Source organism: Alligator sinensis, unplaced genomic scaffold (genome assembly GCF_000455745.1).
Source record: "Alligator sinensis unplaced genomic scaffold, ASM45574v1 scaffold280_1, whole genome shotgun sequence".
Taxonomy (NCBI): domain Eukaryota; kingdom Metazoa; phylum Chordata; order Crocodylia; family Alligatoridae; genus Alligator; species Alligator sinensis.
In genome coordinates, this window is record NW_005841835.1 from 3,921,174 (window position 1) to 3,948,092 (window position 26,919).

General features: G+C 40.5%; 1 protein-coding gene across 8 annotated transcripts in view; it reads right to left on the minus strand.

Moving 5' to 3' along the window:
• Positions 1–26,919, minus strand: part of MIPOL1 (mirror-image polydactyly 1) — a 357,774-nt gene that overhangs the window by 161,822 nt on the left and 169,033 nt on the right. For all 8 annotated transcript variants that reach the window (XM_025201449.1, XM_025201452.1, XM_025201472.1 and 5 more), the window contains one exon: positions 8,228–8,335. In XM_025201449.1, coding sequence (XP_025057234.1) covers positions 8,228–8,335 — 108 coding nt within the window. The remainder of the gene's footprint in view (positions 1–8,227; positions 8,336–26,919) is intronic.

Consider the following 26,919-nt stretch of genomic DNA (forward strand, 5'->3'; position numbering starts at 1 on the left):
GGCCCAATTCTCCAATTGTTGTGGGTCCCTCTGAATCCTAGCCCTAACTTCCAGAATATCTATGACTCCCTGCAGCTTGGTGTCATCTGCAAACTTGCTGAGGGTGTACTCTATGCCATCTTCCAGGTTGTTGAGAAAGATATTGAACAAAACCAGCCTCAGAACCAACTGGGGCACTCTACTTGATACCAGCTGCCAACAAGACATCAAGCCATTGATTACTACTCTCTGAGCCCGATGCCCCAGACAGTTTTCTATCTACCTTGCAGTCCATTCATCCAGTCCATACTTCCTTAGCTGCCTTGCAAGAATGTTGTGGGAGACCATATCAAATTCCTTGCTAAAATCAAGGTACACCACATCCACTGGTCTCCGTACATCCAGAGCCAGTCACCTCATCATAGACGGCAACTAGGTTGGTCAGGCATGACTTGCCCCTGGTGAATCCATGCTGTCTGCTCCTAATCACCTTTTTCTCCTCCAAGTGCTTAGAAATGGATTTCTTGAGGATCTGCTCCATGATTTTGCCAGGGGCTGAGGTAAGGCTGACTGGTCTGTAGTTCCCTGGATCCTCCTTTTTCCCTTTCTTAAATATCAGCACTATTTTTGCCCGTTTACAATCATCCAGGACCTCTCCTGATCACCATGAGTTTTCAAAGATGATGGTCAGTGGCTCTGCAATCACATCAGCCAACTCTCTCGGCACCCTTAGGTGCATCCCATCCACCCCCATGGACTTGTCCACATTCAGCTTTTCTAAATAGTCCCTAACCTGTTCTTTCACCACTGAGGGCTGCTCACCTCCTTCCCAAAACTGCCGTCTGGTGCAGTAGTCTGGGAGCTGACCTTGCACCTGTGAAGACTGAGGCAAAAAAGGCATTGAGCACTTCAGCCTTTTCTGCATCCTCTGTCACAAAGTTGCCTCACTCATTCAGTAAGGAGACACATTAAAGCTGAACTGAGAAATGGCTACAGCAGAAAGGTGTGCTTGCCTGCATTACATTAGGCAGACACAGGTGCCATTTCTACTACAGCTCTTCCTGGTTTGGCTCTGACATGACTCCTGAAACTGGAGCATACAGGACAGTTTTACCTCATGGCAGCAACAGCCTGCCACCAGGTGGAACTGCCCCGTGTACCTCAGCTTTTTAGGAGGCACATGGGAACTGAACCTAAAAGAGCTGCAGCAGAAACAGAAAACCTCCCTGCATCATGTAATGCAGGCAGGCATATATGCTATTTCTGCTGCAATCTCTTCTCAGTTTGTCTCTGATGTGCTTCCTGAAAACCAAGGGGTGCAGGACAATTTCACCCAGTGACAACAGTGGTGACAGCATCATGGCATCCCTGGCAGGATCTTGCGGAACCCTGGGGTGCCATGGTACCACAGTGGACAGTCACTGTACAAAAAGCTCCCTATTGAAAGAATGGAAGAATTGTGCATCTTGACAGTTAAAATAGGACCACCCCACGTTGGACATGGTGACATTATGTTTGGAAGAAGTGGAAGCTCAGTCATGAATATCTTTGTGGTAAACCAGGATCTGGCCCATAGCTTCTGGGCCTGCAATAATTTTACAAGAACTCTTTGCTAACTATTTAAAAAAACAGACACAGAACCATTCAACAATTCTTCTTTACCAGCCGTCTAGGTTGGGATTATTGGCTGAAGTTCAAGAGGTGAGAAATGAACTTCTTGCAAGTGAACAGACATTCACTTTTGATTCTGGAAATGCAGCCACATGCCTGCAGTGGCCCAGGCCAGAAGCTGGGCGGTGCTAGAGTATGCATCCCTGCTCAGCTTGAAGCCAAGGCTAGTTCACCCACACTGTGAAGGGGGGGGGGGGGGGGGGAGGGGAGTTGTGGGGGAGGTGCAAAGCATCCTGGGATGCTAGGGCACTGTGATTTAACTTGAATCTGAGGGGATTTGGGACAGAAGTTCAACAAACCAATTTAACCTAAATCAGTTAAGTCTGATACTACACCCATCCAGGTTCATCTTAATCCAGTTTTGGCCATTTTGAAAGTGGTTTATGTGCACTGATCTTCTGTTGTGTTACAGGTTTGAGTCAGTTTCCAATCACTTATACCAGTTAACGTGTAATTTCTATCCCTAGGTGGCACTTTCTTTGTCTCCTTTTAACCAGCTCAGACAACTTGCTCCTTAACTACAAGGTATCTGGTGAGCATTTGTCTTAATTGCATTACACTGAAATCAAGTTATTTTTTTTTACAGTAACAAAGCAGTCACACTCATTAAAAGTGAAGCTGCACCGGGTTTTTTTTTTTAAAAAAAAGGTAAAAACAAGTAAAAAATTCTCATATATAGGTGTTATCTGTTGCTCATACCTTTTGACACAAGCATCATCTTCTGCATAGTATGTCATATGTCTACATAATCTGTATATTCCATGTATGTCAGTATGATAAATGTTTGTTCTAACTGATCTTTTGGGTCCATGGTGTTAAAAACTCTTCAAGGGTTGGGGCTTCATATATGATGGGCTGAATCCTCAGCTAGGTTGCTTTTTGGGTTGATGCAACAGAGTGGACAGAGGAAAGTGAACATGTCATCTCTCCATTCCAGGGGTCAACATGGTAAAGACACAATTTAGAGAAGCCAAAGGTGATCTAAATTGAACTTTCAGAACAAGCTTCCCAGGGATTTCAACATCAACTGAAAAATCAACAGGAGTGCTATGTACTTCAATTCTGCTGCTTTTTGCCACTAACAAATTTCTTGTGCGGAGAGGAGGAAGTGGGTGACTCAGAGCCAACTATACTGGCTTTACACCACTTGAGGATTCGCCTACTCTACAGATATCCTTGACTGCTCCTTTAGACCACCTTCCTCCCTTGTACACCTGGAGTAAAAATTGAGAATCTAGCCCCAAATGTATTATAGTTTTACTAAAAATTATGGACACACACAGAATGTATTCTATAGAAAATGATAGCTAAAATTTGTCTGCGGTAGAAAATGCAACAAAAATAACCATGAAAATAATCACAGCTAAAGATTAACACTAACAGCTTTGAAGGGGATGAATAACCTTTAAATGTTCTGCTGACATCATACTTGGCTGGAATAAGCTCATTAAGTCATTAAAGGGCACCTGATTTGTGTATCATCGTGAAACAGTCTCTCTTCCCCCATTTTGAGAGTTTAGCTTGAAAGTAAATTAGTGTGTCTCTTTGGTGTTTAAGGCAGATTAATAGCTGTTTTACAAAGAATGTGCCACCTAATTAAAACCTACAACATAAATCATAGGCTGGTGAAAAAAAATCACCTCTCCAAACATTGCATTCAAATCCAGTTAAATATTTTCCATGAGATTTCACATGAATTTACTGGTTTCATAAGATGACTTCTCTGTTCCTTCCCTAGCAAAGAGGACATTTATATAAAAATCTATTAATGTTATGATGATCATGCCTCAAACTTGGCAAAACATTCTCTCTTCCATTTTAGTGCAAATTCTTTGAACCTCCATAGCTAACAAAAATGATGCAACAAGATATTTTATAACTGGTGACAAAAACCTGTGATTCCTGAACAATTCAATGTTTAATTGGGTCAAATATTTCAGTGTAATATGGGAATACGTTTATCAGAATCACTAGAGGCCTAGTGTTAATTCTGAAGGCCGAGCACAAATGAATAGTCTTATACACAAACCTTGACTCATTAGTACTGCAGAGTATTTTGTGGATTTTATTTTATGAAGATTATTCAGAGTCTATAAATTAGGCTTTTAGAAAGCAATTATCTGGAAAAATATTTAGGTATAATTTGATCTGGAATCTAATGAAAGGTTTTAACAAATGCTTTCTGCTAGAAGAGAATTATATTACTTTAAATGAAAGTATGGACCCAAATCCTCCTCACAGTGGCATGAATACAACTATGGATGCCACTGTCAGAAGGATTTGGAACCAGAATTTTCATTCAAATGAATGTAATCCCTTACTATCTTGGAAATATAAAAATTTGAAGAGTACAAATTCAGCATCAGTGGATTTGCATCACTGTCATTGGGAGGGACATTTGTCCCATTACATTAATTAGCAACATAAATTTAAAACTCCACAATGTGGACCTGATTAATAAAGATTGGTTATGCCAGACACTACTGAAAGGATGCAGATAAGACAAACTGTACAGTAAGAAGATGAAAGTGTCTGGCATTGAATAATGGACATGTTGTAAACTGATAACATCTGTGACTTGAGGCATAGTGTTCAGGTCTAACTCAAGACCCAAAGGTATACCAAAAGAGTGGCTTTACATCACAATTGTGCTTTCCTGATTCTGGGCCTGGCCAGCAGTTGGTTCATCTCCAGCAAACCCCAGAGCAAATTTCTGCTTAGTTCAGTAATTTGCTATAACTTTATAAAGTACTGAGAATCCTCAAAATCCATTCCAAGGGTGGAGTGATTAGCAGTGTACTTAAAATACCTTGTGCCCCTAATGTCTTAGAGAAAGTACCACTCTACAGGGCAGACAAACAACTTACTCAGCAGCAACTCATATAGTGCTATAGATTCATTTAACATTATGTATTTTTAACTTTTTATGGTAGTTTTACAGTGATGTTGTAGCTATGATTGTCCAACAATTATGTAACAGACAGGACTTCTTAGGGAAATACCTTTTACTGGACCAACTCCATAGTTGGGATGGTGTTGGACAAACTTTCCAATGCAAGACATTCATGAATGTATTACCGGATGAAGAATGTCTTGCATTCAAAAGCTTGTCTAACGCTATCCCAACTATGCAGTTAGCCAGTAAAAATATATCACCCTAAGAAATCTTTCTCCTGCATATCTTTTTATTAAATTAGTCATTACCTCATATGCTTTTTAAAGTAAAAGAGAACTGTAAGGTACAGTGGACATTCCTGAGAAGAAAAAAGCACTCTGCAATTCCTCGTCTCTCCCTCCCCAACCCCCACTTTCCCTTTCCAAATTGTGGATGGTGTGAAATTTTCTTCAGCACATCCATAAGAAGAAAAAAAACATTGATCCTTTAAACCATACATATAATGTCTTAATCCCCCACTACTTTACTTTGGTAATATCACTCTCACAGCCCTTACCTGAGACCAACTTGGCATCTTCCTTCCCTTGAACTATTACTATTAATTACCTGAGGAAGAATGTCTTGCATTTGAAAGCTTGTCTAACTTTATCTCCACTACATAGTTGGTCTAATAAAAGATATCATCCTAAGAAATCCTTGCCTCTTACAAGTTAACTACCTCTGATTTTAATGCCAGAAATGATTGTAATGTCTGAGGGGCAAGTAATTTACTATAACCTTTAGATATGGCTTCACACAAGTAACTTTTCAGATTCTAGTCAAAGAACTTATTCCTGCAGAGTCACTTTTTTGGAGGGATAGACTGTAGATTATAATGATCTTTTAAAAATCATTAATTTGGAGGTTTTTTCCTCTTTCCTTCCTTTGAAGAAAAAAGCAAATCAATTACAAAACAAACCCTTACAAACAAGCTAAGGTAAAATCAAGGTTATGATCACACAATACAAAACTGCTTCCTGCTCCCTGTAGTCTGGAATCTGAACCGAGTGCACCATCCCTTTGGCTAAGAAATTTTCCACCCCTTCCCATTCTCAACTGGGCATCTGCCTAGAGTGGATGTTCTTTGAAAGGATGACAGAAGCCCTATGAACAAATAAATACACGTTTATATCAAATTCTGCGCCAAGCCCTGAACTGGGGTAGCAATTTTCAACAAATCTGACTGCTTATAAAGAGACTTGTAAATTGAAAGGCAGGAACTTCAATACAAAAAAGTTTAACGAACAGCTCTGACCCCAAATTCCTGCTCTCCACACTGCTTCTATACTGAACACTGCAGCTCTCTTACTATAACTCCTCACATTTTCTAATGGCTGTATAATACAAAATACCTAAGTAAACCCAATAGCAGAGGCAAGAGCTTAGGCTGACTCTGGCAGCAAATTGACCTCATTACTAGCCTACAGAATCACCTTCCTTGCTTCCTTTCTCTTAGGCCAGGAGTCTGGCTTATCGGTTGTCTAATGGCACAACTAAAACAGATGAGCTGAAAGTGCCCCAACCCAGACCTGCTGCTTTCCTCCACTGTTGGGGACATTCCATTTCTACTGTGCTCTGCTCAACCTGCTGGCTTCTGAGATTCACATTTGTAGGGGCCTAATCTTTCCTGTTGGAGTTGCAAATTTCACTCTGCATACCAGGCACCTAAAATTAGGTGTGGATATACTGAGTGGCACCATACCTAAATCCCTCTGCAGATCTGGCTCTTATTGTTTGCAGTTACCATAATATCTGTCAAAGAATAGTTTCTAGAGACTCCAAAATCAAAATACCTCCATTACTGCAGTCATAAACAGCTCTATATCTATGATTTACCTTTTTTCTTGCTTGCTCTGTCAGTCATTCATTTTGAAGGAGTTTGTGTTGCTTTTCAGAGTGTGGACTCTATTTTGTAATATGCAGTATAGACTTCACTGTCAACTTTAAACTTCTGCAACATTTGACATTTATGTAGCAAGGCATTTCTTCTAGCTCACTTTTTTCCTTCTAGTTAATTAAACATTTTCTAAAATTTGTAGGACAAGCTACATAGGTAGCATTCACACAACATGTTGCTTAGGATGAAAATATGAGATTTTATTAAATCATAAATATATTGATGCAAATCAATCCTCAATACACTATCAGACTGAACACAGAGGACCACAATATTGTTAATACAAACGGGGAAAAGAGGAAACCAAAACAAAAAAAGAAGACAAAATGAATTTTCTTCAGAATTAAACTTATTTTCCAAATGCTTAATTTATAAACGTTACTAGCCAAAACTGCAGGATAATTTTTAGCAACTAAATAGACAATTTTATGGGGTCAAGTTTTTGCTCATGCAAAAAGGTAGATTTGTCTGTGCAACTTGTATCCTCAAATTTACACACAAGTCTGAATGCTTCTTGAATATAAAAATATATACTTGTGAGTTATGTCCTTAGAAGCTAAGGTGAACCTGCTTTAAAAATTCAGCACTTTGTATTCAGAATGATACAATGTTGTACTTTACTTTTGAAATAAGGGAAGACATAACTAAAATAACAGGTATCTGTTCCAGCTGGCAGAATCAAGGTCTGTCTGAGAACCTGCCTCACATTTCCTGTCTTCTAAGTGTTTCCTGTGCATTATACCACAGTGGTTAACTTCTACTATTTTTTTTGCAGTAAGGTTGCATACATTGCTATCCCTTAAAAGTGACCAGAGATGAGCTGACTTGAGTTCTATACCTTGTACTGACCAAATCCAAGTAACAATGACAAATCTGTCATGATCTCAAGAATAAAAGATAGGGCAATATCTGACTACAAATGAGATGCATCTCATTCCTAGTGCCTAAATAAAACACAATTTAAAACGACAAGATGAAAGTGGTGTAGAAATACCAGCTCATACACATCTATCTCTCCACACATAAAAGGGAACTACATGGAAGAAAAAAGATTTCCCAGGATTTTATTAGTTGGACATACATGCATACTTTTGCTTCCTACCTGGCATTTCCTCTTGTGCTGGCAAGTTCTGGTTCCTCCAGTTAGAGGGATACCAATTGAAAGTAGAAAAAAACCTATCAAACCTTTTTATTGTCCTTCCTCTGTCTCTTCCTCTCTCTCCCCCATCTCTTTTAATCTTATTGACAAGACTTAATATTCCTCCTCCCAATTCCAACTGAAATAAGCTACCCTTTTGCAAATAGTAGTATCAAGTGTGTGGTCACTAGTAGTATAGGTCAACAATGTTATTAATAAACATACACTGCCAGGAACAGATCAAAGAGCCACGCTTTAAAATAATAGTTTTGTATAGGTACCATGAGGCAAATGGCAGCAGTTTTATACTCATAAAACTGTAACGTTGTAAGAACAGACCACAAACAGAATCTGGTGTCAGTTACTGCAACAAACAGCCCATCAATTTGGAGAATATATTATTTCTTTTTGTTTTCACACACACACACACACAAAATAAAATAATACCATAACAGAAGGGTGCTGTATCTGTGTTTAAAGAAGGGGTTGTTGGCAAACACCACAGCTCACTTCTGCCGAAATGTACACAACTGATATATGCAGCACAGAAAGCTGGCACCAGGGGCTTACAACCTTAATTTGCCTGCAAGAAGGAACAGAGATTTACCTTCAGAGCACGTTCTTGATTGTTTTCAGCAGTCAGATGTCTCATGTTGTTTGCTGAAGTCTGGTTCTGCTCTTTCAGATGATGAAGCTCCTGCTCCAGCCGTTTGCACTGCAACGAGGAAAGAATCCCATTAAGTAAAGGAGCTGGGGCATATTTTCTCCAACAAGCCAAATGAATTAATGTAAATAACATCAGCACCATTTTTGCAGTGGAAAAAGCCTCAGGCAAAGCAAGTTGTAATGCAAGAGATGAGATAATACTAGGCCTATACTATTTTTAAAAATAATATTCAGTCTTTTATTTATTCCGTCTTCGTGAGCCAGTTGTTCATGGAAAAGAAAGCTCATTAAGAGGTATATAGAGAAACTCAGCAAAATACATATTTTTTAAAACTTGGCAAATAAATAAGACACTTGGCCAAATTCTTTTTCTAGCTGTACTCAAATGCTTTTTCTATCTTTTTGTATAACACAAAATTAGGCTTTTAAAAATATATAAAACTAGATATGAGAATGTTGTAGGAGAACAATGTAAGAGCATATATTTTTATAGGGAAGTATATGCATAATTTCATAAATGGTATATTAATTAAGCTAAGAGACTATATTAATTGCCAAATGCATAACAGAGTTTGGAGGGGAAAAGCTAGATAAAAGTATATCTATTTTTTAATATTTAACTTAAAAAAGCTAGATAGAACATTTTAATTTTTCCCATTGTATGCTTATGTACACAAATGTTTAAAGCAGTAAAGTTGAATAACTATTTCAAAGGGCAAAAGGTTAAGAATATCAAATTAGCAGCCAAATCACATTTTGCCAGTTTTAAAGATCGTAATAAGGGATAAAACCCAGCTATCTTGGCTTAACATAGTAATTAAACTGTTAGTAGAAAAAAATCCCACATAAAAACAGAAATGGGAAGTGGAGGTTCAGTGGATTACTAAGGGCATGTAAGAGAATAACTGCTAAAGCAAAAGTATGAGGAGAGAACATGATACCTAAGATCATGTATAACAACAGAATATTTTTAACATACCACATGTTACAAGGGAACCATTACAATATTAGTACTGAAAACTAAAATGGAAGACCTTGATAAGACAGGAGTTGAATATTTAAATGATGAAACATTGTGATGGATAAAATTTCAAGCCTGGAGGAAAGGAATGAAATCAGTGACTTGCTGGCCACTAACATAGTGATCCTAAAGCAGAAAACTCAAAAGCAATCATCCTGATGGTTTATGACCATGGGTTATATATAAAGTTCAGTAAAAAATTATTAATTTGTCAGTAATCTCTATTCATCTCTCCAGTATGCAGTACTAAAGTACTGAAGCATGACTCCTAATGTTTAAGGGGAAAAGATGTGAACCAGAGATCTATAGGCCACTGAGTCTTGTTTCATATCCAAGTAAAATTCTGTTGATCAGTATAAACAGTCCTGCAGACTGATGCAATCTGCTCAAAACACAAACATTTGAAGACATACAAAAAAGTATGATACAAGATAACCTTATTTTCTTTATTCAAATTCTAAATCACAAACAATGTACTCTGTTGCCCATTATCAAGTATTTAGCACCAAAAGTAGGAAGACCAATAGTTGTGGCTTTGGCTATTTTGTGTACTTGCACTACAAGCCTAAGCTTGGAATGTTACCAATTCTAATGTAATTTTCCAGGTTAAAGATAGGAATATCACTGGGACTAGCATATTACTTTGAACTAGAGTCATTTTGGATCCGTGCTGGCTGGACTAGAATATATCAATTTTTACATAAATAAGAAAAATGTTTTTACAATAATAGGGAAATCCAGAAAATTGTTAAATTGTACCACGACTATAGTTTTATAAAGCAATTACTGACATTTTGCGTTTAGTTTTAAGGGTTATCTTACTGAAAATGGCTATTACAAACTACAGCCTATACATTCCTTTTCAGTATCCAGCATAAAAATATGTTACTGTGGATATCATAGGTAAGGTGATAGGAAAATTACCCCAACAACTTTATGAATCACTTAAATCCACAGTCACACAGTACAATTTCTCTAATGTATGTAGCCTCAGAACAACAGAATTTTAAAATTGACCTGTTAATTCCTTATCATGAATTATGAGGTTTCAATTGCCATTTTCCCTTGGTATATTTGTTATTTTTCCATTTCAACAATGCCTCTTTTTAAAAAAATAATCTTACAAATCTTTCATTTTGAAATTCCTCAATTATTATTTTGATTATAACAGTGATATTTTGAACTTAATGAAGTAATTAAATTAAAAGACCAAAATCTTAATGCACCTTAAAAAAAACCCAAAAAACCCACATTTTTTCATGCTGCTCTCCTGACTCAAAAATAAATTTGACATACCGCAAATACCAACCTTAACTACTTTACAATCCAAAAACAAGATGCACATCAGGAAGTCTGAACAACTGAGGGCCTCAGCATGCACTTTATAACCTGATTCTCCTGTGTGCTACACTCTTGTGAAGACAGAAATTTGAATTAAGTAGAAACAGCAGGGTTCTTACACCATTCTGCCTGTTCACAGACAGGTAGAAGAACAGTAGTGCAAATGCTCACACACGGAATCTCTAGCTCAACAGCGTCTTTTACTCCAATTAAATGTTCCATTAGGGTTTCCCCTCTTGGGGGAGGGGGGGGGCGGGAGGAGAGAGGGAGGGGAAGATCCTCTTTTTCATTGAAACCTTTGCAAATGGAAAATCAGACATGTTGCTACAATCCACTGAAAAGTTTTGCTTTAATTTGACCATCACAGGAAAAGGTGTCTGGTTAACCTCTCTGTAATAGATCATACAAGTACAAGACTCGTATCTCTTAATTCACTCAAAATAATGATTAACTAAAGCTGTTTCAAGCAAATAAAAAATATTTATTTTTTTCTCCTGGTCCTGAATATAGAAGTTAGCCATGTGTCATCTGTTAAGAATACATATTATAGAGAAAAAATGTTATCTTATATTATTGTACATTCTGTAAAATGCTTAGCTTTACAAAAGTTGTATATTTAGACTATTATTAATATTAAAATACTCTACTGAAAACTAAACACCTTTTTCACAAAGGTCAAGAACATATGAAGTTTCTTTGCAAGCAATATTTCTACTGTCCAGAAAGAAGTCTTAAAAATAGTTTTAAACAATGTGGCCCTTCTATTCAGTTTGGCCAACATTTTTTGAATTTGGTGTCATTGGAAGTTAGCTGGATCCAATAAAAATAGATATTCTTTTAAAGAACATGTGTTTTTATTGGTTACCTTCATTGCTGAAGGACGCCAACAGCTGCTAGTAAGAAACTGGACTTCCTTCTAAAAACATATATAAAAATACTTTTTGAGTAGGGTGAAGAGGAGTCACAGACCAGTTTAGTATTGATGGCAAGGAAACATAAGATTTTTTCACAAAGCAGAGGCCTAAAGGAAGTTTTTTCATTTTAAAAATCATAACTAAGAACTTCTAAAACCTGCAGTACCAAATTTATTAGAATATATATTTATGAATCGGTTAGGATGAATCCTAGAGAAATCAGATACATTTTTTTTTCTAAATGGTACACTGGTAATTTTTTTTCCTAAATGGTACATTTTAATATGAAAGACTCACCTTGAGGAAATTCTTCATTAAATTACCATGTTTTGCCAAAAGTAATGATTATTTAAAAACTGTTTGTTTCTTATTTCAGCTATCACACATCCTTAGCAATATTGGCAGAAGCATGTGCTTGAAGGTCAGAGAAGATAAGCATGGAAGAGAGTCTTGAAGATTTATCTAGAAGTCACTAAAGCCTTTGGGTTGGCAGTGGGTTGTATCCTTTCATATAGATTTTGCATAGTAACCCTTAAGGATCATTTAAATTATGTTAGTAAGATTCATGCACATAAAATAGGTATATACATAGAGTACTCAAATGTGAGGTAGGATATGCCAAAAAGGAAGTATAAGACAGAAAACAGGAGAAGTTTTCCTAATCTTTTGTACATATTCACTCTAAAACTATCAATCCCAAACTAGCATTGTCATGGTCACAACCTACATGAGTCAGTGCTACACTTTAAGGCTATCTTTATCTTCACTCCCTTACCAATCAGCAGCTCCCTTTTGTAGAGCAGTTGCCAATAAAATATTCTGTCCCCAAGATTGGCCACTTTGGCTGAGAGAGAATGTTGGCTTTCTCTTATTATTGCAACCAGAAAAAATTGTAATAGTCAGCGAACCACTGTGTGATAAAAGTTGGCAAATACATTTTGAACACAATCATTACACCAACTATCAAAATATAATAATTTCAATATGTTTTCCCCCCATGCATTTCAGAGGTAGTTAGAATGGGAATATATGATGGGAAATATAACATTTCTCAACTAGGATCCTTACAGAAAAGCTGCCACATTCCCTAAGGTGATCAAGTTCTTTAATTTAAAATACAGTGGGCCAAGGAGCAGCTCTACTCACCCAGATCTTTGCGGGTCTATTCCTTCCTACTAAGCCTACCAGCAGTGGGGAGTGGGAGAGATACTCCTCCTATGGATTCCTTATGATTGTGCTCTGAAGACCTCTATAACATAAACCAGGTAAAGATACTTTTGTGGTGCATCCCGGTCCAAACTTGGAGACAGGTACTGGAGAGCATGCTTAACTTCTGCTGTACCAAGGCTGGAGATTGGGACCGACTGCCCACTAAGCATAGAATGAAGGACACAGACATCTGTGAATGCTGTTGCTAGCTTTGACCTCTACTTCTGATGTTAAGGACCTTTCTTATGATGGTACTACAGCCCCACAGCTAGGAAACAGAGTAAGTGTGCATTGGTAGTCAATTTTGGGACAGAGAACTCTAAATCTGAACAAATATATGTGACCAAGTGAAACAAAACTTAATGAGATTAAAAGGTAACATAGAGATCTGCCAGGTAGAGGAGCTGTCAGGTAGAAGAGACATAGAGGAAAAAGTGGCAGAGGGGTAGCAGTGAGATAAATTCAGAATGGGGTACAGAGAACAGATAGAGGCATGCTTAAAAACATACTCTGATTCTTCCTGTTCTCCAATTAAAGCCCCCAAGGCTAGGGACAGACATTCAAAAAGCATGACCCTGAATTGAGTCAATCTTTGCAGGTTAGTTTAACCTGGATAGGCTAAACCAGTTTGTAACTGCACAGACATCCTGTCTGGACTGAAAAAATTCAGGCACATGCCTGCAGTGGCTCAGGCTAGAAGCCAGGGGGCACTACAGCAGACCCCCCTTCCCTTCCATAGAGCTGAGCTGAGGGGATGGGGGGATGTGGCCAGGCCCCATCAGGACCCCAGCAGGCTTTGTGGCCGCAGCAGGGCCTAGCAGCCAGGCCTGCAGTGGTTCTCCGCCCCCCGTGCCCCATAACAGACACAATTGCACAAGCATCCATGTCACGAGTTTTGCCTGCCTGCGGCCAGAGGTGCAGGGCCCCACAACCCAGAAGCCCCTGCACCTATCTCCTTGACAGCTGGCAGGCTTCGTGAGCTCAGCAGGTGCTAGCAGGCCTGCAGCTTTCACCCTGCTACTCCGTGTAGTTTCTCCTAAACCCCTGCACCTATCTCCTTGAAACTTGGCACATATCATGCCCTCAGTTTTTGCTCTCAAGCCTTTGGGGTGCAGGTTCTCTGAACCCCTTGCACCTATCTTCTTGAAACTTGGCACACATCATGCCGTCAGAAGAGCTACCATTCCTGCAAGTTTCATCCAAATCAGGTCAGAAATGACAAAGTTATAGGCTGTTTCGACCTTCCCCATTATATCCTATGGGTGAAATGTCAAAACGGCAAAACATTTCGACTTGCCTCGTTTTGTTTCGAGGCTGTTTCGACCATATCTGTTCCATTTCAATTTTGCTGTTTCAACCTCAAAACGGGTCGAAACAGTGTTGAAACAAAACTGGTGGCGAAATTTTGCACAGCCCTAGTGGATATGGGTTAGAATAAGTTCTGGAGTTTTAGGAGACAGACAAACCAATGCAGCCAACCATCTCATTATGTTAGTCTTCACTTGAAAATGAGGCTGATTTAGGATAACAAACATGACACTACAATTAAAGGGTGCATCTACACAAGACACTGCTAATACGCAGCATTATTAGGCTACTGCGCAGTTGAGTCACTTAAAAGCTGTTCGCTGGCTCTACTGTGCAGTAACTCCGGTTACTGTACATTTATTTAGTACTTGATTATACAAATTCTAAATAATTACACAGTAACCACTGTGCAGTAGGCATCTCATGTAGATGTACCTAGGGTAGGCAAATTACATCTAACATTGTGTGAGCTGGTGAGCATTTTATTCCATGGTGTATCTACAAGTAGCTGGCGGGGTGCTAAAACACTGCTTGTTTATCTGCAAAGACTCCTGAATTATTGTTAACCTATTATGTGACCTGCTTTCTAAGCTGTGTTGTCATCATATGGCTTCATTTTAGAGCAAGGACATGATCAACAGGGTTAGAGGTAAAGAGAAATGTGCCAGTAACTTGAAAGATGGATAACATCAATAACTGCTGAAGTACAGGAGAAAGGGAATGATTAGAAACGTGAGAAAAGGCAGTCAACCATTATCCTCATGTTTTGTATATGAAAAGGCTTTGCAGCTCTATAGCAGCCTGATCTAAAATACACAAGTCTAAGTTCCCATTGGCTTTAATGAGACTCACATACTTAGAAATAAACTTAAATGCTGTGCTAGACTAGGACCTAGTCTCCATTTCATCAAACTAAACCGTCTAGATGAGGAAATTAAAAATGTCCCAGTGAAAACAGGATCTGAATGATGACTAGCTAGCTGACTATGACAATGTGGAGAAGAGTGAAGAACTGTAATGTTTTTATTGGTCGAGGAAGCAATCAAATGACATGGCAGGCTGAGCAGGGAATGAGTGGATTGCAACAAGGAAATTATATTTACTGGGCCTATGTAATCCTGCTAATCTATGTGTACTTTTTATATCACTGACTACATGTACTGTTTAGATAGGAACTTTTATTAAAATGAATTAGAATAAAATAAAACTACATTTATAGCAAAATGTTATGTTAAAAAGAGCAGAGATAGCTGTGTTAGTCTGAAGTCAGGCAGAAGAGAGGGTGTAGTTGCACCTTATAGACTAACTAAATCAGAGATGCATAAGTTTTCAAAAGCAGTAGCTTACTAGTACTTGATGAAGTTAGCTGCTGCTCACAAAAGCTTATGCATCACTGATTTAGTTAGTTTATAAGGTGCAAATCTATCCCACCTCCTGTCATCATTTCCCTTTCCATATATGTTTAAGGGTCAAATTTGCCAACATCTTTTGATTGTGTTTGTTTAACAGAACTGAATAACTTGTATACTAGTTCAGTAGCCAGTAACCTTTATAAACTGTGGGCTGGAACAACCCAGCTCTGGTCTGACACAGGCTGTGAGGTTTTGGTGCTGCACCAGTACATGGGGGTTTTCCCTGTACCCATGCAAGGGCCAGGCAGCTATATGTCACACCCACACCTCCGCCATTTCTCCCAACATCTGGCTGAGGCATGAACACAGTTTCTAGCCACTGGAAACCGGTGTGGTGGTTGGACAGCTGGAAGCTGCATCTACACTGCTGTTCTTTCTCCTACCCCGCCTATCTTTCTACCTCCTAGACTGCAATATGGGCGCAGCTAGAATCTGTCTTGTCCTGGCACAGCTCCCTACCCACTGGAAGCTGCACCCACCCTGCAGCCTTCCAGGCAGGAGGTGAAGGGGTGGGGAGAAGCAGTGGCAGCACAAGCATAGTTGGGAGTTGCCTGGGCCCAGAGCAGCTTCTTGCTGTTCAGTCCTGGCACAGGCACGGGCACAGGCAAAAGTCTTCAGCTGTAAGGGCTGGATCTGGCCCATGGGCTATATGTTGCCAACTCCTGCTCTAGTGACATCTGGAATCCAATAAATATTCACGATAGATTAGATTAATTCGACTCAAAACCTAATAAAGGCCATTTATTTAGCTATGAAATAAAGGTGTTTTGTTTATTTAGCTATGAAACTTTACTCTTTTGTATGTAGAGGAAAACTTTTAGTCTGTCCAAATATGCAATACTGATACATTTGTGAGTATTTTTGCAGGAGCAAGGAATAAATAAATACATTAATTTTACTGACCACACTTTTTACAGTAAGGTTTTACTGAATTATAGTAATACATTTAAAGGGAAACTACCCATTTGAATTTAAAATGAATAATTCAAAAGTCCATGTTTATAGGAGACAATTGTATGGGCTGACATTTTAAAACAATTTCTTTTCCCTTCTCGTATAAAAGTTTATACTGGGCTTTTCAATAGGTGAGAAATCAACAAAGGTCCAAGGCTGGTACTGGCTTCAATGAGACTGCACATGGATGGAGGGCTCAATCCTAATGAATTCTCTTAGATAATATAGGCCAAGATGACTATTTAGTTCAGCAAGGCACTAAAGTATGTGCCTAACTTTAAGCATGCAAGTAGACCTATTGAACTCAATGGGATTACTCAAGTAATTAAAGTAAGTGTATGCTGAAATACCTTGCTACGCCAAGGTTTATACCACTGAAACAGTGACAAGGTTTTAAAAAAAATTTCATTAACAAACACTAACAAATGTCACTACGAAATAATGGGGATAGAATCCAAATTTTCATTAAACGTTTTATGACAAATGTAATTACCGATAAGGATTGAAGATAAAAAAGAGTATTACTTTCCTAAAAAGCAATTCAAGAACAACAAAATAAATCAAGTAATATATTCCAGGAGAAACACAAGAGAAATTAAGGGCCACACACCTGAATACTGTACCATTTGCCAAGTTAGACATTACTCTTAATTAGGGGTGCACTGATAGAGATTTTTGGGGCCAATACCGATAGACGATGTTTAAGGAGGCATATTGGCTGATACTGATCCAATTTCCAATACAGCTGCCTCCAGCTGGTAAGTCTGGTGCAGTGGAAGAGGAGTGGGGAGGGAAGGGGCATGGTGGGGGCAGATCAATGCCCCCTGCGGTGAGGGAGGGAGTAGGGGCAGGGGCAGGGTGGCTCCTGCTGCTGCTTGCACCCCAGGAGGGAACAGGGGAAGGGGGCATGTGCCTCCCAGACCTGTGTGGGATGGGGTGGGCTGCAGCCAGCTGAATGTCCAACTTCCACCCACGTGCCAGGAATAGCTGGGGCTGTGCTGGGTAGCTGGCGGCAAAATTTGGGTTGGATGCAGCATTCTCCCAGAGCTGCCAGCACCTGCTCCGAGCCCAGACCCTGCAGAGAAGAGTCCTGTGCAGCCCTGGCTGCAGCCTGCCTCACCCTGCACAGATCTGGGGGGCACACGCCCCCTCTATGCCCTCCTGGGCCACAAGCAGTGGCAGGAGCTGCCTTCTCCCGCACTGAGCTGCAGCTCCGTCCCCCCCGCCCTGCCTGGGTAGCACCTGGCTCTGCCCCCTCCCTCACTGCAGAGGATGTTGATCTGCGACCCCCACATCCTTTCCTTCTCCCCTCCCCTTCCACCACACTGGACTCACCAGCTGGAGGCAACTCTCCATGCTGCTGGCTGTGCTCCTCACTACCCGAGTGCTGTGCTGCAGCTGCATGCAGCACGGGCATTTATTGGCCAAATTATCAGCCCCATCAGGCCGATATCTGATACAGCCAGTTTTCTTTATATCGGAACTGATCCAATATTGGACCAATGTATCGGTGCGCCTCTCCTCTTAATTGTTAAGTACTCAGTGCAACAAACAACTTCAGTACAAATATTTATTCTTTACATCAAGCACTAGAAAAATACATTTTTTAAACCATAATATATTTTCACCTGTGATTTCTTTTCAGCCACCGTATCTGGATATGTGCAACAACACAACACAGATAAACAGTTTAACTGACTTTATGCTTATTTTAAGATTCTCTTCTTATTTTCTTATAACAAGCTGCACAGGAGAATAGCTCCCAACTCAAAGATGTCAAACGGAATGCAAGCATTCTTAGTGTTTGACAGATCCTTCCGCCCCCCCCCCCCTTTTTTGAACAGTCTGCCCCTTGTCCCAAATTCATCACCATTGCTTGAGAAGCAACCAACTCACCATTTGGATGCTACACAACTCTTTCCTTTGCAGACAAAAATAATACCAAACTCTTCCAGTCAAAACACAAACCAACCTTTGGTGTCAATGTGAATTATGTACTTTGAACTGCAGATGTTTGGAAGCACTTATATTTACAGAAATAGCTTTTATCCTTTTTCATGTAGATGAATTATTTTTGCTAAAAAATAAATGAATTCCTGGGCAATAATCACAATGAAGATATTTCCATTAAGCTATAATTTGACTTACAGTTTTCTAAAATCTGAAAAAGGCTATTCTTCAACATCCTGGCAAACAGTCAAATGTATTTAAATGATTATTTATACAATGCCCAGCAGTTTAAGACTACCAGGATCTCAAGAAGGAGAAATGCTTCGGAAACATCTGCATCTTTAAAAAATTATCTTTGATTGCTAAAAGAAACATTAAGCTTAGAAACATTTTTCTGCAATGGTATATTGGTGTCTTGCTCAATCAGAAGCCATCAAAGTAAATGTACTAAAATAAAGATGAAACAATTTTTCTTCATTGCTACTTTGAGCTAGTTGGAGTGCAGCATTAAACAAACCAGATAATATGCTGTATACACGACTTGGCTTTCTCTTGCCAAATGTCCACTTATGAACATGACAAAGAACGGCAAAGAAAAATTTCGTATACTTTCATTAAAATACTTCATGAGATCATAAATATATACAAAATAAAACAACATCTAAAAGCTTAAGGTGATGTTGGTTAACTATTTTTCCTCTTCATTAAAATTCTAGACATATACAAGCAAAAAGTGTTTTTAAATTCACTCACAAAACTTCATTTGGGGTGGTCTCATTAGCTCTGATTTTTATAGGATTAATATAGATCTTATGTTCTTTCAAGGTTGATGATTGCAAGAACCAAGACAAAATCAATTTCCTAGTCAATAAGTGCTCAACATACATTTCCACCATGTCAACCTGGGATTCAACATTTAGGGACGTTAGGTTTTACTATCTGGTACCAAATCATTGATTGGAAACAGTCTCAACTAACTTTTGGTTCTTACATAAGGATTAAAAATGGCAATGGCTAAACCGTAAGGGATATCGTGGGTTGATTTGAATAAGATTGAATGAATAAGCTTGAATCAGATTGGAAGTCTTGCTGGAACAAGCACTTTCATAAGATTTTGATGTCCATGTGTAACAAGTTCCATTAAGCAGATCTGCAACTGATTTAGGCTAGGAAGCTTGACTGGACCAGATTGTAAATGCTATTCTATTGTTGCTCTACTCAGTGTTGTAGGGCCCAAGGCTCAGATGCCTAACGGCATTCTGTTGCCTAACTCCTCTTCAGAGTTAAACACCTACTACACTACCTAAGTGACTTAGGGGCCCAACTTGCATAGACTTTTAACAGAGAAAAATAATTGAAAAAATGTAACATCTAAAAAATTATTACAAAGTGTTTTTTTTTACCTAAAAAGTATCATATAATTAACAAATCATGATATCCTAGCCTAGCAGGTGTAGTTCTATGCTATGTCTCACCAGAACTTGGGAAAATTCCATTTTCAATGGAACAAAGTTTCTGTTTTTAAATTTTACAAAGTCACATCTGATTTTAAAATCAAACCTTTATTTTAAAGGTAGAAAAGCCAGCCTACAAATGAATCTTAATAATAGGGGAGACCTTAGATATGTTACTTGGAGAAAAAAAACAGTTTTACTACTAATTGTGGTATAAAGCAGAATTTCTCAGAGGCTTGTTCTGGGGCTGGTATTGTTTAACATCTTCATTAATGATTTGGGCCATGGGACTAAGTTCACACTTAGCACATTTGCAGATGACACCAAGTTGGGTGGAGTTTCAGAACTCTGGAGGGCAGAGCTAGGATCCAGAGTAGGGTGACAAGTCTCGGTTTGGCTGGGATAGTCCCATATTTCATAGGTTGCCCCGGCATCCCAGCCAGTTGGTGAGAATTGAAGTAAAAGTCCTGGACTGACACCACCCCGCCCACATATGCCTGGCCTAACTCCTCCTGAGTAGGCAGGAGGCAGGCTAGGCTGAATACCACCCCTGTCTAGGCTGTGGCTCAGGCACCTGTCATCCCAGCTTGACCTGAGCAGAGTGGAGTGGGGCAGGATAGTGCGGAGGCCTGTGGCCAGGCTCCATCCCCACACGCAGAGGCTGGACCTGATTGGAATGGCCCCTGTACAGTGAACCCCAGGGTCTGCCAGCCCACACTGTACGGCCATCCAGTGCCTCCCTGCCACTACCAGAAGCCTTGCGCCCTGCCATTGTTCAAGTTGCTGAGGCCTGGGCTGCATGTGGCAAGCCCAGGAGGGTAGAGGTGAGGCACAATGTGGCCACACAACACAGACTGATGGAGCCTGGGGAGCACCACATAGGGGCCTCTCCCAGTCAGATCCAGCCTCCATGTGTGGGCCTCTGTGCTGCCCCAGCTGGCCCCACTCTGCCATGAAGGCTTCTGGGAGCCATGGGGTTGGGGCTGTGTGTGCACACATGCGAGAATCCTCATGGGGAGCAGGGTGTGGAGGCACAGCACATGTGCATGCATGCGTACCCTGTCCCAGATTTCCTTACCCTGCTCCAGATTTCTCTAAAATTAATATGGTCACCCTAATCCAGAGTGTTTTAGATAAACTGAAGAAATTGTTCATGATCAATCTGATGAAATTCAAAGACAATTGAAAAAGATCCTGCGCTTGGGGCAGAATAGCTATATGCACAAAAACAGACAAGGAAACTATTGGGAAAGCTGCAGTACTGCAGAGAATGACTTGGGGGTTACAGTGGACAATAAGCTGAATATGAGCCAGTAGCATGAGGTTGTTGCAAAAAGCCAACAGCATACTGGGTTGTATTAACATGAGTAGCTTGCAAACAGAGGGAAGTGATTTTTCCACTACTCTATTCACCATTGGTGAGGCCTCACCTGGAGTACTCTGTCCAGTTTTGGGCCCCATACTTCAAGAAGGGTGCAAACAGTTTGGAAAGAGTCCACTGCAGAGCAACAGAAATTATTATGGGTCTGGGTGACAAGACCTACGAAGAAAAGCTGATGGTACTAGGGTTACTTAGTCTGGAGAAGAGAAGACTGAGATGGGATTTAATAACAGTTTTCAAATATCCGAAGGGTACTGAAAGGATGGAAATGGGCTTTGTCTGTTGCCACAGAGGACAGGATGAGAAACAACAGCATCAAACCTCGGCAGAGGAAATTTAGGTTGGAAATTAGGAAGCGTTTTCTGACTATGAAGGTAGTCAAGCATTGAAACAGGCTACCTAGAGAAATTGTGGAATCTATTTGTGGGAATTTTCAAAAGCAAGTTAGATAGACATTGGCTGGGATAGTTTAGTCAGGGATGATCTTGTCTTGAGCAGGGGGCTAGAGTAGATCTTCTGAGGTCCCTTTCAGTCTTACATTTAAATTTCAGTGTATGCTGTTTGAATCTGTTCAGTGGCCTGGAATATTGAAATCCAAGGAAGAGGCCAACTGAAGTAGGCTTAAATTCTTCAAAAAACTTTTGCATGTGCTTAACGTTAGCCATATAAGCAGTCCCACTCTGGGGACACGGTGAGCAGCATTAATATGGTGATAAGCATATCATTCATGTATCTGTGCAATTTATCATAGGATGTTGTCTTTTATCAAACAACTCTTACATCAGTGCATATGACATATATGCTTGTGTATACCTTTCAACTCTAGCATTTTATTTAGTTATGAAATGTTACCCTAACATTTTTCTTCATGCACTACACAGCAATTGTATTAAAAATGGGTGAATTCAGTAGAGTTCTAAGCCTTGCAAAACCTCTCTAATTCTTTTAGGTTTTTAAAACTCTGAGATTGTCTTTTGAATCTTCCTGGGAATTACAATATATACACACACATATACACTTATGTATATGTAGATAGAGAGGTGTTCCCTCTGCCAATACGCAGCATGATATATACATGTATGTGTGTGTGTGTGTGTGTGTGTGTGTGTACATACACACACATATCATGCTGCATATTGGCAAAGGGAACACCCCTCAGATAATATTGGCATAAAAGGATGCCTTATATAACATGCATATTGCACATCTTTCTCTGGATTATTTTTCTCTTTATCTCCTTATCCCTGTAGATTTTCTGTTGGATTTTTAACTCTGCTTACCTCAGCTGCTTTCTTCACAATACTTCTTAATCAGAATGTGAACCCAATAACTTGGAGTCAAACAGAGACAACAAATGTGATGCTCTACTGTGAAATTAAGCAAAACTGCATTCACCCTTCAGAATGTTTTCTTAATGCATCTCATATATAAATAAGCGACTTCTGTTTTACATGGAAGTCACATTATTCATTCAATTTTCTAATTTCATGCCTATAATTCTAATAAATTATGTAGAAACTAAGCATGTAAGATGATAAGTAGTACTCCAGGTAATAGGTTAGTATGCTTGCATACACTTTACCATCTTCAGATTATACACCATGGCAGAGTACATAATACAATGGGTTTTAAATAGTTCACACCTTTGTGCATGGTACAAATAAAAATAAAAATATTACCACAATCCCAAATAGGTCAGAAAATAAAACATTTTTAATAAGAGTTCATCATGGAAGAAAAAAAAGCATAAGTGAAAAAAAATAAATACAAATTTTTATTTGAAAAAAATGTCAATGACAATGAAACAGAAATGTTTATTCTAACCCAACAATCTGCAGATCTTTGTTAGGAAAAGTTTTGATCCCAATATAGAGGTATATTTAGTGCATGGTAGCAATTCCAATGAAAGGATTTCACAGTGAGCAGAAAACAATTCTGATATAATTAACCTGAAGTATTAAACAGCATTATTTAAATTATTTAAAATATGACTAAATGCATCACATACACAAATTAATTTTTTGTCTCTTGATACTGATGTGCTTGTTGGTACTGGTTTCCAGTTCTACTATACTTACTGGCACAGTTCTACTATACTTACTCAGATCGAGTAATACCTTAATCCAAGAGTAGTCCCACTGAGGTCAATGGAATTTATTGCACTTTATAGCATTGTTCAGATTGAGTAAAGGTAGCCAAATTCAGCCTTTTATGAGAATCCTCTTTACCCAGATTTAGTGTCTCCCATTTCTTCTTCTGTATGCTATTTTGCAATGTGGCTCAGGCTGCTCTGACTTCCACTCTTAATGTTCATTTGATTTGATAGTACATCTGGACACATTTTGAAATGGGTACACCAATGCCTCTAAAACTACATCTTCTGCTCTATCATGATCATAATACTATGTAAAGAACTAGCCAACTAGCCTTAAGACTTCAGAGAGAATTCATTAGATTTTTTGGAGGCCCCTTAATTTTTTTTTCCTATAAAAGAAAATCAAGGACCTTCAAATGTAACCCTGGCTATAGAGCTACCTGCAAAACTATAACCCAACTCTGGATCCCTGGAAGTGTCCACAGCCTGGAACCACCTGCCCTCCTGGAGTGAGGAAGGTTCCCTTCACAGGAGGACACCTAGTGTCCCTGGACCTTTGATTAGATACCACACAATTTACAACTATTTACACGTTATTTACAAAGGTTTTAAGAAAAGGAAACTAATTGAAACACAACTGATAAACTGTCAGAAACTTAGTCACACCCTCAGTTAATAAAGCTGTACATGATAATAACATTGGATGATATGTGTACACGGGTAGTAGGGCTGTGCAAAGCTTTGGATTGCAATTCTGATTCGGAGATTATTCAGATGATTCGGAGGCCAAATCTATGAAACTGAATTGAACTGCTAGAAGATTTAGGCTTTCCGAATCGATTCAGAGATTCCAAATTGATTCGGAAAAGATTTGGTGATTCAGCCATACGGTATAATGGGGTATCAATGAAATATCTATAACTTTGTTGTTTTTTGGCTGATTTGGATGAAACTTGCAGGTGTGGTAGCCTCTGCTAAGGGCATGAAGCCTGCCAAGGTTCAAGGTGATAGGTGCAGGGGTTTCTGGGAAACTGCACCTCAATGTCTTGAAAGCAAAACTCATGTCACGTGTGTGTGTTAAGCCATAGTGGGGTGAAAGCTGCATGGGTGGTAGCATTTGCTGAGGCCACAAAGCCTGCTAAGTTTCAAGGACATAGGTGGAGGGGTTTCTGGGAAACTGCATGTGAAGTGGCTTCTTGCTGTGAGGGTCTCACAAGGTGTGCTGCAGGCAGAGCTGACCCTAGGGGAACGCAGGGCCTGGGGTATATCAGGCTGTGCAAGGCCTGTGTGGGGGCAGGGATGGGGTGGGAAATGGGGTGGTAAGTGACCAGAGCATGGAACCGGGGGAGCGGGGGGGGAGAAGTGTCCAGAGCACAGAGCTGAGGGGGAGAGGGGAGGCAAGTGCCCGGAGCACAGAGCTGCTGGTGTGCAGTGGCCAGCGAGGCCTGTATGGCACTGTCCACAGGGCCCCGCAAAGCATGGGGCTTAGAGCGATCACCCCAAATGCCCCCCACCCCAGGATGGCTCTGGCTGCAGGCAGGTGCTCCCTCACTGAAATTCCTGTAATATTGCTTACTCTGCCCAGATCCTCATCCCCTAACACAGGGAGTAGGGTCTGGGCTGGAGACCCTGGCAATCTCCCCTGCCAACACCCACACACCCAGTTGCCAGGCAGTCAAAATCCACCCCCTCCCTTGGGTCTTAACTCTCATGTCGCCTAGTTCTGCCTGCCACCAAGAGCTCACGTGAGCTAGATCAATTGCTCTCCAGTCCCTCCCTCCCCCTAGTGCCCCTCACGCCAGACAGGGGGCTTGGAGAAGAGCCCTCCTCACTGGGGGGTCTCCAGAAGGGCCCGGTGCTCCTCTGAGCAGCTGGGCAGGGCTCCTGGGGGGGCGGGGAAGGAGCAAGACAGGTATCGTGGCTGGGCTTCCTACCCCTTCAGCCCTCAGTGCAGCCTGCGCTTTCCTCAGGTCCCGGCAGCTCTGGGGCGGGCCGCTAGACTGAAGGCTCTCCGTCAGCCTCCTGCCTACAGCCTACATTCCTCTCTCTACTCCTGGGAGACCAACCTCTCTCTATATATCATCCCTCTCAGTCAATCCTTGGCTTATCCAACGGCTCTCCCTTTCCCCAAGATGGCTCCCTCCACAGTGGGCTTCATCTGCCCGTCTCACATGATCTCCAGGGAGCCATTTTCCCCTTTCCAAAATGGCTGCCTCTGGAGAGGGCCTGTGTGTCACCTGATCTCTGAGAAGGCATGCTGTCTGATACTGCTGCCTAGGCTAAGTTCACCCTGGGACCTTGTTCTCTCAGGTAAGGTGCTTTTATTGTTCAAGCCACAAGTTTCCAACAGTCTCCAACCACTGAGGAAAGTGATGGCCAACTGTCTGTGCCAAGTTCTGTGAATAGCTGCTAAGAGATAATTCTTCAGATAAGCAAGGATTCAAGGGGCTATTGCAGCCCCAACAACTAAACATGCACATACAGTCTAGTAATACTGTAGATTTTCTTGTTTCTCCAATTTTTTAAGTATAGACTCCAGAATAACCAGCAACATCAACAACACAACTGCTCAAAATAATCTTCATGGATATGTTTTGTCTGACAGGGGGCACACATATCAGGCTCATATTTGTCTGATTAAATGAATGTGTGCCCCTTTTATTAAGATATTAGTCTATAAGTTTCCATTTTTGCTCTCTCCTCATTTACCTCATCTTTTTAAACTTTCATGTCTGAACCATGTACATCTATTTTTTGGCTTTCTCTAGTTTATTCCTTCCCTTCACTTGAAAAGCACTTTCTTCCTATGAAAATCTACCTTCCTTTATTTCTGTGTTGCAGTGCAGTCTCCCATGTAAATGTACTCTAATTCTCACTCTTCCCTGTATCATCCTCAGCGATCCTGGTTTTATCTTGCAAAAAATAAATAAATAAATAAATAAAAATCAGAAATTCTCTGATAAAAACCTCAAATCTGTGATTAAAATTAAAGGCTTCCCACAGCCTCCTTGTTCCTGCTGGTGCCCTTCACTCCCCTCTACAGTCTCCCCAGCCCTTCTGGTGCCCCTCTTTCATGTGTGTATCTGTGTATGTGCATGTGTTCACATGTGCACGTGTGCACCTTTGCATGCATACATATGTACATCCTTGTGTACATCTATGGGTGTACATGTGTGCATGCATCTGTACATACATGTGTGTGTATGGACACTGGACACACTCCCATGGTGAGCTGGCTGGGAGCTGAGGGAGTGGGGAGGTGTTGGGGGAAGATGTGGAGTGGCCGCCTGGCTGGCTGCACATGGACTGTGAGTCTGCTACTGGCCCTTAAAGGAAGCCACATGTGGAGGAGTCAAGCCTGGTTGGGTCAATAGCACCACTTGGGTTCTATGTGCAGCCAGCCTGTCACTCAGGCCGGGAGTAGGGCTTTGCAGCCTGCCAGGCACTCCAGCTGCAAGTGGGGAGGCTTCAAAACCCCTGCTCCCAGCTGGCTGCAAACCTTCTCAGCCAGCTGCAAATCTCCCAACCATCTGCAAACCGCCCCCTCCCCCCCACTCCCAGCTGCTGCAAACCCCCCAGCAAACCCCCAGCTCC